At 44.5% G+C, this 11,304-nt stretch overlaps 1 protein-coding gene across 1 annotated transcript in view; it reads left to right on the forward strand.

Annotated features, from left to right (window-relative positions):
* Nucleotides 1–759: 759 nt before the first annotated feature.
* Nucleotides 760–11,304, forward strand: part of LOC130379091 (netrin-1) — a 62,223-nt gene continuing 51,678 nt past the window's right edge. The window contains exons 1-2 of the mRNA XM_056585689.1: nucleotides 760–1,107; nucleotides 1,447–2,515. Of these exons, the coding sequence (XP_056441664.1) occupies nucleotides 1,498–2,515 (1,018 nt within the window). The 5' untranslated portion in view covers nucleotides 760–1,107; nucleotides 1,447–1,497. The remainder of the gene's footprint in view (nucleotides 1,108–1,446; nucleotides 2,516–11,304) is intronic.

Genomic DNA, 11,304 nt, shown 5'->3' on the forward strand with positions numbered 1-11,304 from the left:
TGGCGGCATGCAATGGCTTGTCGGTGCATAAGGACATCATCCAGCAATGATGGGGAATTCAACACGCCATTTTTTATTATATGATTAATATGGTGACCGACTTCCAAGTGCAGTTCAAGTAAAAAGACGAGCAAGAACCTCGATATTGACGGCACGCATCTCTGGTAAGCAGTCAAAACCCAGATATCTTGAGAGTAACGCACGAACAAAGTGTGACGATGGAGAACCTGCAGCCTTCAGAAACCCAACGAAGAAAACTGACAGGCCAAACAGTGCAGAGTGAGGCCTCTCCGATTACCTTAATTATCTCCAAATAAAAGGACAATCTGAAACCCAGTTTCAATGAACAGATTATTGTATTTCACTTATATTCAAATCGATATAACAAAGCTGATTTACACGTGGTTTATATCGATTTGTTACAACGATCTATAATTAAATGTATTTTTCTATTCGTTGTGAACATGTTCAAATCACCAGCGCCGCTAGTTCATCTCACGAAGGACGCTGGCGGGCATCGCCTGCAGCTGTGAGTTCCCTCCTCTTCATGGATGTGGAAATAGCCCCGCAACCCCACTCCCCTTCGTGGTCTCCGAGCTTTTCTCTTATCGCTTTATTGATTATTTCTACCAGTGGATGTCGTTGTTCGCCCACTTTACAAGCCGTTTACCGCTGTCACTCTCCAGATGAGCTGACCTCAGTTCCTTTCCTTCATTCACTTTCTTGGGATGTGCGCTCTCTCACTCCACTAGTCGGATCAGCGGACGAGTGTGAGTGGGTGTGTGAGTGTGTGTTGGAGAGAGAGAGGGAGAGCGAGAGCGAGAGAAAGCGAGAGAGAGAGAGTGGGAGAAACAGAGAGAGAGAGACAGCGGGAGAAACAGAGAGAGTGAGAGGAAGACACCATAAGGTTGAATGAAGCAATACGAGCAGGAGGAGATCAGGAGTAAACCACTGAGAGACAGATCTCAGATCCAGAAGAGCGTCTGTATCTCGAGCAGGACGTCGGAGAGGTTTAACAACTAAAACAATAAACAGGAGGAACACGTGAGAAACAGACATTTGGACAACTTCTCTGAACTGGAGGGCTTTTAATAACATTATTCCGAGGTAGGATTTATTTGATTTGATATGCCATTTGAACACCCATACGTTTGCTCTGGCCTTTTGAATATTGTTTTATTCTCTATATGCTGAGGATAAAAAGGAACAGCATAAATAAAGATTGCGGGCAGAAAGTCTATATTTCAATCATTAAATAATTGTAAAATAATGATGCAGATTTATTATGAGGCTGGGCCGATACATCTGAGTAAAAAAAAAATCCTGTTTTAAAGACGACCAGCCGCATCAAGCGCTTTGGTCTACATTCTTATTTAAAACAAAATAAAATCCTATTTCTCGCTCCAAACTTCTCCTCACTTTTATTCTCCGGTTGTTTTCCCTCAGCGCCTGCGACGCGGAGGAAACAAAACCAGCGAACACACACCATCAACAACCATGCTGAGGGTGTGGGACGTGATGGTGACCCTGGTCACGGTGTCCCTGACCTGCCGCAGCGCGCTCGGCGGCTACGGGATGAGCATGTTCTCGGCGCAGACGTCCCCCCCGGACCCGTGCTACGACGAGACCGGGACCCCCCGGCGCTGCATCCCGGACTTCGTCAACTCGGCGTTCGGGAAGGAGGTGCGCGTGTCCAGCACGTGCGGCGTCAAGGCGCCCGGGCGGTACTGCGTGGTCTCGGAGAAGGGCGACGAGAAGATCCGGAGCTGCCACACGTGCGACGCCTCGGACCCCAGAAAGTACCACCCGCCGGCGTACCTGACTGACCTCAACAACCCCCACAACCTCACCTGCTGGCAGTCCGACAACTTCCTGCAGCACCCGCAGAACGTCACCATGACCCTGTCTCTGGGGAAAAAGTTCGAGGTGACCTACGTGAGCCTGCAGTTCTGCTCCCCTCGACCCGAGTCCATGGCCATTTTAAAATCGATGGACTACGGAAAGTCGTGGGTGCCCTTTCAGTTCTACTCGACCCAGTGCAGGAAGACGTACAACAAGCCCAACAGGGCGGCCATCACCAAGCAGAACGAGCAGGAGGCCGTGTGCACGGACTCCCACACCGACATGCACCCGCTGTCCGGGGGGCTGATCGCCTTCAGCACCCTGGACGGGAGGCCCTCGGCGCACGACTTCGACAACTCCCCCGTGCTCCAGGACTGGGTCACGGCCACCGACATCAGGGTCACGTTCAGCAGGTTGCACACATTCGGGGACGAGAACGAGGACGACTCGGAGCTGGCCAGGGACTCGTACTTTTACGCGGTGTCCGACCTGCAGGTGGGGGGCAGGTGCAAGTGCAACGGGCATGCCTCGCGCTGCGTGAAGGACCGGGACGGGGGTCTGGTGTGCGAGTGCAAGCACAACACGGCGGGGCCTGAGTGCGACAGGTGCAAGCCCTTCCACTACGACCGGCCGTGGCAGAGGGCGACCGCCAGGGAGTCCAACGAGTGTGTTGGTAAGTTATTTTCTTTTTCATGTATTTGCTATTGAGTCTGCAGAGGTACCGTGTTCTCGTTTGGGTCGCTCCGCTTTAGGCCCGCTTTGACCTCTCAAGAATCACAATTGTCGGATAGGTCTACACGTTTTTATTTGTTGTGGAGGTGGGTTACAGGCCTAGATGTTTTAGGGTCAAAATAAAGGTTTGGAATGGGGCTGTCTGATTGGATAATTGTTTATTATAGGCCTATTCTATTTGTAGAATAAACCCAAAGTGCAATATTGTTTTATTAATTTATGTATAATATAATTACAATATTAATATCATTATTATTGTTAATTATAATAATAATAATGCTATTGATAACAGTAACTTATAATAATTATTATGATCATGATTATTATGATTTGAAGGTTATTTAAAGTACTTGAAAGTATCAAGCTGTTTGCTATTAAAAATAACTCTAAACGAGATCCGATTCATTGCATGATATGTTCATGCTGGCGCAAGTTCACCAGCAGAACATTTCGCTGCTGCTGTTGCCTTGGCCCAATGCACCGTAGTTGGAAAGCCATGCGTCCGTGCAGCTCGCTGCAGGCCGTGCGGAGTACTCATGTGCGGAGGGGCGTCCAACAACCTCAAAGGACCACTGCCGCCTAATCATTCAAAGGAATATATTTTTTCTCGCGGTTGAACTTTACCACTGCAATAAAGCGATGCTCTCTAATTTATTTGAAGAGCTCTCTCTTGAAGCCCACCACGGTCGTAATTGAATGCAGATTTTCCTGTTCACATCATTATTTTACACATCAAAGTGAAGTCGACTAATGTGAGCAGTCAGGTGTTTGTGGTTGGTAATTGCAATTTATTTAGTGAATAACAATAATAATGATAATAATTATAATAATGATAATAATCATCATCATCACCATAATAATAATCTTCCTCATGATAATAATAATCATAATAATAATATTATAATTATAACAATGATACAATTTCAGACAACAATATATAGGCCTATCTTGAATTCCCAAATATATTAATGAAATGTAATAACAATCATTATGTTGTCTACAGTTTCACTTACTCATATTACTTACTTCATACAAATCCTTTTTTTTTCTAATAATTACGTCATTGGTAAAAATCTATTTCAAAATGGGGAAAAAAATAGCTTTTGTTATATATAAATAAATCTCTTTATGTCTCATTCCAACCAAAAGAAGTTCATCAAAGATGTTCTCCTACGTTAAAAACACACAACAGCATGCAGCTCTGTGGGATTGTGTGCTGCTTGTCTGAGGAGCACCCTGCCTCGAAGTGGGCTCAAAGTGACAGTGGCTTCAGTAGTGGTGTTTTATGACCTCCTGCTCCGGCCATCAGGACAGACATCAGACAAATTATATGATGCTGTGGTGACTCACCTGCGTCCTCTTTTAATTTTTTCAAACAGCGAGCGTTGTAAAGATAAGACAACATAAACATCAACTGTGTGAAAATCTGGTTGAGATCTTGGGCTCAACGGGGTTAATCATGATGGTTGGTTTTTAAAGGTTTAGAATCAGTTGTACAGCGTGAGAACATTTGATAAAAATGGCAAAATCTGAACACAACCTTGTACTATTTTAGTGATTTCTCTTTTTCGACAACACAACCAAACTGCATGGTAACAATCTCTCATAAGCCCGCAGAGGAAATGTGTAACTGTACAACTTTATCTGCCGTTTAAACACAGTGCTGCTGTCTGCCGGATGCTTAGGCTTTATCACGATGAAGATCAGTGTCTGTGATGCAGGGAGAGGAGGAGGAGGATGAATAGGCAGGCGGGGAGGTGAAAGATACACATGTTGATAATGGAGATCGCCAGCGAGATCTCACCAGGGCCCCAGACAATCACTGACAGACACGGTCGACCGGCAGAACCCCCCCTCCCCCCACCCTCCAGCCTCTATTTTCCATTCTGCAGGAGACCTGTGTGGAGGCGGTGGAGGTGGTGGAGGTCTGATATTGTTTGACAGTCACCCGTAGCATATGTCATCTCTTCTGACACGCAGCAGCTGTGTTTAAAAGGTTTTTGTTTGCTGGTTTTGTCAAGTCCCAAAAAAAATAGGCACCGAGGCACAGGGCTCGCTCGGAAACTGAGCCGGAGTTGTTGGGACTCGGGGAGTGTGGCGAAATATCTGCCCCGTGCTGAATGAGCGTGGAGCTGCTACTTAAAAATGTGTGTTGTGTTAAGCGAGGGAAGGGTTAAAACCACTCTACGGGTGTTCCTGTAAGGAACATTGAATTGCCAAGTTTCAATAGGTTTCCCCACTCTGTTATCAGAAAATATCTTGTCACCAATGTGTCATAATCATAATTAGTCATTAGTCATCATTATTGTGTTATTGTTATTTTAAGTTAATTTAAGTGAATCAATTTCGCTCGTATGGACTTGCTGCAATCCACAAAATAGAAAAGCGGTAGGCTATAAAGCACAGAGGAGAAGCGACCACCTTCTCCATGTTGGACTGTGTTTTCAGCAGTCCTGCATGCATGGGATACTTCCAAAGCACACAACCACACACACACAGAGCTGTCACTCAAAGCATCCACTAGCTGTTAAGACACAACCACGGGCAGCACATTCCTCAATGTTACTTTTTGTTCGTTCTTTTTTTCTTTCTTTCTGCACGTGTGTGTGTGTGTGTTTGTGTGTGTGTGTGTGTGTGTGTGTGTGTGTGTGTGTGTGTGTGTGTGTGTGTGTGTGTGTGTGTGTGTGTGTGTGTGTGTGTGTGTGTGTGTGTGTGTGTGTGTGTGTGTGTGTGCGTGTGTAAGTGTTTCTGTATGAGTTTCTGTGTGTGTGTGTTTGTGTGTAAGTGTTTCTGTGTGTGTGTGTGTGTGTGTGTGTGTGTGTGTGTGTGTGTGTGTGTGTGTGTGTGTGTGTGTGTGTGTGTGTGTTTGTGTGTATGTGTGTAAGTGTTTCTGTATGAGTTGGTGTGTGTGACGGGTTGAAATGTTGTTGAAATGTAGCGCTGCGCTGCCTGGGGTCCGACTGCCCCCACGCTAAAGCAAACAGATCGGCTTGAAAAGGAAAAGAAAACACTAGAGCCCGCCTCACACCTCGGGCCGAGGGCAGGCGCCGGGCATGGGGTCGGGCCGGGGGGGCGGCCCGGGTCACGGCAGGAGGACGGGGGTTAGAGGACGGGTGGAGGATGGGGGTCCCAGAGTAGGAACCATTATGAAGGCAAGCATGAGTGAACACAGTAGAACAACAATGTCAAACTCAGAACTCCTAACTAAAAGCAGTTGAAGACCTGCGTCTGAAATGCACACGTGGAAAAGGCCCTTCTGAAAGGCACACCTGCTGAGGGGAAGGTTTTTAGCCTAGTGAGGGATGTGTCATGTTTTCCACTTGACAATTAGTAACACGCTAAATCAAGACATCATCTTGGGAAGTGTCACAAAATGCTTGGCTGTGCAAACTATGAGCATTCAAAGTAATTAAATATTAGGCTCACACACACACACACACACACACACACACACACACACACACACACACACACACACACACACACACACACACACCCACACACACACACACACACACACACACACACACACAGATTATGCGCGGTGTGCTCTCATGGGATGCACATTACTGATTGCTTCCCTCAGGGCTTTTTAAAAGTGTGCGTGCCGGACGATGTGAATCTTCATATCCATTTGCGTTATCGATTCCTCCTGAGGCTACAACACAGGTTAAACCCTGGCCTCAGGGGCCGGGTGATGGTTCTGAAGAGGAACATGTTCTTCAGAGACTAAGCATGATGAGGACGCTGCGATTCACACACAGTGTTGGATCCCCTGACGTCACTTCCATCGTCCCTCGTACAAATATTATTGATGGAATCATGTGTAATATCGTTATTCCCTCTCAACCATGATCACCCAATTCCATGTCGTATACTGTCGATCGCTTCTTCTTTTTTTAAGGTTGTAAGCAGCTGAATAATTCAGAAAGATTAGACTAATGCAGGAGACCTTGATACACATGCAGTTGATATCCAGACGCTTCACCACGGAGCAGAGGGGGAAAGAGACTGATGAGAAGAGAGAACGAGGCAATAAAGAAGTACCAGAGCAGTATCTCCAGGGTCTGACCGCAAAGGAGTATACAAGCTTTAACACTTTCTGTCTCCTTCCTTTTTTCTCCCTGAAAAGCTCTCCACAAGCTCATGGTACTAAAAGGCTGGGGATATGTGGGATGGTAAATGCCAGCTGGGATCATTGTTATTCTTTACAGTAGCACTAGAACTCAACCAAAACCGTGTTGGCATGGCGATAGTGTATGTGTAGTGATGCTCATGCTTGCTCCTTCCGGCCTGGTCCTATGTGTCATTGGTGCTCCAAAGACCCTGACTCCCCCCCATCCTCCTCCAACACAGACCTGCTGCCTGTCTTGTCTTGTTACAATCAAATAGACCAAATAAAACACAGTCCGCGGTGGGAGACCGAGTTGTCACATTGGCCAAAACCGTCCGGCACAAATGATGGACAAAGTCTCTTTGATGCTAATTACCATAATTCAGTAATATGTGCTCCAACCCCTCTTGTTAAAATAGCACAAATGTTGGGATGAGTTTTTTTTTTTATGAGGCTTTGAGTCCTCCTTCATGCCATAGTCCTTGAGACCCCTTACAACACTGAGTATATTACTGCCATGGATAAATGTCAAAATATGAATTAATTATAGCGAAATTCTCTTAATATTGCATTCTTGTAATATAAAAAAGTAGGAGCTCCGCTACTGTTTTCACAGATTAGTGTGGCTTTTCAAATTCTCCCTGAAAATAGTGATTGATCTTCAAAAAAAAAATCTGCCATCAAACTTCATGGCCAGCAATCACCTTCGTGCTCCAACTTCCAGCCTTTGAGATGACATTGCTATGGCAACAGCACCTCCATCTCCCCCGTGGTGGAGCCTGGGGTCTGGTCAGGTGGGGTTAGCCTTGGTCTAAACACAGGACAGCACCGTGGCGGTCTGGTTAATGTTTGAAGCTTTTATTAAAATGGCCGGGCTTCATCTTCAAAGGTGCCGCCAACGAGTGAAGACGACAAACAAAAGCTATGGCGAGGGTGGTTGAACTTTGACCTCTGTTCCAACGCTATCCCAATTGAATCGCAGATTTAGTTTTTCTCTACTCACACCTGTTAGTCTGTGGAGCCTTTGGTCATAGACTTTTAAACAGTGTATACAGAATATAGTGTGCATACAGTAAATGTAGTACATTAACAGTGCATACAGAATATAGAGTACAGTAAAAATAGTACCTAAACAGTGCATACAGAATAGGGCTGTCAAAACGAACTTCGCTATTCGAATACAATTCGAATTTTTCAAAAAAGGAGAACATTCGAGTGCGGCAACTAACGTTCGAACTTTTTTTAATTCAAAAAAGTCAAGAATTACATTTAACTTTTGTCTAGCAACGACGCAAATCAAAGTCAATGTTGTGCGTCATGACGTTCGGCATTGTATGCTTACAAGATGGCAGACACAGAGCTGGAAAGCATAGGTACGAACACACCAAACGCGTACCCGCGTAAAGATTTACGCGCGTAACGCAGCTAAAATGTTGCTTGACCATTTTGTGTCAAAAATGGTCCTACGCAGCTACGCTCCTACGCGCCTAGATGAATCCATGTCCATGCAAGTGAACGGAGCGTTCCCTCTTCGTCATAACGATCAAACCAAACATCCTTCACATTCACCGAGCGAACATTACGAAAGTAAAATGCACATTTCTCGCAATTTTTTTTTCCATAAACGCATTTAATGGCGTAACTATGTTACTATTTCCACCCAGAATAAAGAAAGTTGTCGGCCGTGGCTGCGCTGAAGTCCGAGGTAGGAAACCCAAACGCCGCCGTGTTTGGGTGATAGAGTTTAGATCGGGTTAGATTAAATAATCTCGGATATAAATAACAATAATCGGGTTAAATAACTTCACATGGTGTGTCTGGTGTGTTTCCAGCATTCGTAGTGTTGATCAGCAGATATATAGTCCGCCAAGACGTTGAGGTTGCTTAGTAACCAGAGACTCTGTCCATGCAAGTGAACGGAGCGTTCCCTCTTCGTCATAACTATCAAACCAAACATCCTTCACATTCATCTCGTTGTCTGCAAGCTGGGCGGCAGACAACATCTTCATTAAACATCATTGCTTGAATATTTCTGGCGTTATATCTTACCTATTTATATAAGTTTTGTATTGATTTTGTAAAACTTGTTGCAAATGTTACATAACAGATTTGGTTGACGCGCCCTCTAGTGGACGCGGGACATAGGCCTAATAATAAGATGGTATCGGTGTATATAATGATATAATTAAAAAAAATTAAAAAAAACATTAAAATATTCGAATATTATTCGAATATTCAACATAAGAAGCATTAGAAATTCGAATATGATTTGAGGGGAGGATTGACAGCCCTAATACAGAATATAGAGTACATAGAGTAGGATACACCAAATATAGAGGACATTTACAGCACATGCACACACACAGAACACACTCTCGCTCGCTCTCTATCTCACGCTTGCCCGGCTATGGCTCTCATTCTCGCTCTCTCGCTCTCTTTCTTCCCATGTCTCTCTAGCGAGTGAGTAGCAAGCGGGGGTCTCTCTACCAGGTTGTGCTTATCAGTGTTTGTAAGTGTTTTTTAAACATCGGCTGAAATAAGTCACTCAAAGATCAGCTGAGGAACTCCAGTGTCTCTCTGGGTATCTAAGCTGAACTCTCTCCATCCAACAGGCACAAACATTACCACTAAGCCAGCACATAGTTTCAGCATTTTGAAGTTGAGCAACAGCTCAAAAAGACACTCACACACACACACACACAAGAATGCACAGGCTCTCATGTGTGAGCGCACACACACACACACACACACACACACACACACACACACACACACACACACACACACACACACACACACACACACACACACACACACACACACACACGCACACACACGTGCACACATGTTCGCGCACACACAGTCACGCACCCATGCACGCGCAAACACACACACCCACACACACACTCTTACATTATAGAAATGACAAACGGTAATTGACCCTCAACAAAATAAAGTGAAGTTGTTAAATGAAACAGTTTTAGAAAAATATGTATGGAATCTTGTGTGACAGCAAAAACATCTGAAAAAGCCTGTATATGGTTTTCATTAAATTGCTATACATACATTTTTCTATGAAGAGAGATTCCTGACTTTGGAGCGAGATCAAATGTACTCCTAAGTACGGTGATTTATGTACGAGTGCAGGCAATAAGTATGTGATAGACTCGGCGTGCGGACGCTGTTAGGTATCTTCGGCCTTGGAAAGATCTTGAAGCCATTACCGTTAGTATCTGGCTCCACGCTTTCTAAACCTGTGGTTTGTGCCACAATGAAGCTTGTTCTAAAGAAGCAAATGATTTGAATAAAATTCCTGCCTTCCTCAGCTGAAAAACTTTGACGGTTTCTTTGAAGAACCGGGGCAGTTAATATGACAAACGTGACAATGTGACTGGAATATAGACCCTACATATTTGGGATAATTATTACAATGTACGTGTGTGTGTGTGTGTGTGTGTGTGTGTGTGTGTGTGTGTGTGTGTGTGTGTGTGTGTGTGTGTGTGTGTGTGTGTGTGTGTGTGCACGAGTGTGCATGTGTGCGTGCATCTGTGTGTGTCTCTGCAAGTGTGCATGTATGTGTGTGTGTGTGTGGTGATGATCTTCAACTCTATAATCATCTTTTTCCTGGTTATCACAATAATGAAACATATGATCACCTCTGGGTGCTTGGAAGCATCCTTATCCACATCATCATTGTTATTATCCCCATCACTATTACTACGCAAATGCTCACCACTGTCTCTCTGTCAGTGTGTGTGTGTGTGTGTGTGTGTGTGAGTACATTTCCTATACACTGGGTGGGTGCATTTTGTACTCCTTAGACATTTCTGATCATCATATTTACATTAAACCGCAGAAGTACCTTGAAGATAAATATATGTATATCTATACATATACAGTATAATATGTATATATATGTATCTATATATTTATATACATATATAGTTACATACGTACGTAGAACAATGGAAAGTTAGATAGATAGATACAAAGATAGATAGAGATATTGAGGTAGATAGATAGACAGGCTCGCAGACAGAGAGAAAGCCACAGGACTTTTGGAAGTTTTCTTGGCTCAGTCTGATACAGACTAAAATGTTGAGCGATTAATCTCCTCTGTTCATACCTGTCTGCTCCGTCTGCAAAAAACCCGATACGGACTGTAGACACTGTGTTACTTTTTGTGTTTGGAAATGTATCAGAGAAGGAGTGAGAGTGTGAAAAAGAGTGTGTGTACTGTCTCTCTGTTCAGGATGTGGGCAGGCTTCGTCGCCTGGGGCCTCGTCAGTTAATGAATTAATTGGTGAGTTGATGGTGTGGTGAAAACACATCTCTGCCCAGAGGGGATGGCTCACACTTCTGCAAGAGTGGAGTGTGCCTTTGACATTTTTTGTGTGTGTTAGTGTGTGTGCGTTCCACATTCTTCCAAATTGTATTGACGCTGATCCGGATTCTGTGGATGTGTGTTTAAACTTGTATCCTTCATATATTCTTATCCAAGCTTAACATTTGTGCATGCTGAGTATAGCTCGGAGAAGGGGGGACTAAGACTCAAAATGCCCCCCCCCCGAACCTCTCCAGCTTACGCACTAACCGATGCCATTCATTTACTCGGC

Source organism: Gadus chalcogrammus, chromosome 3 (genome assembly GCF_026213295.1).
Source record: "Gadus chalcogrammus isolate NIFS_2021 chromosome 3, NIFS_Gcha_1.0, whole genome shotgun sequence".
Lineage (NCBI taxonomy): Eukaryota > Metazoa > Chordata > Actinopteri > Gadiformes > Gadidae > Gadus > Gadus chalcogrammus.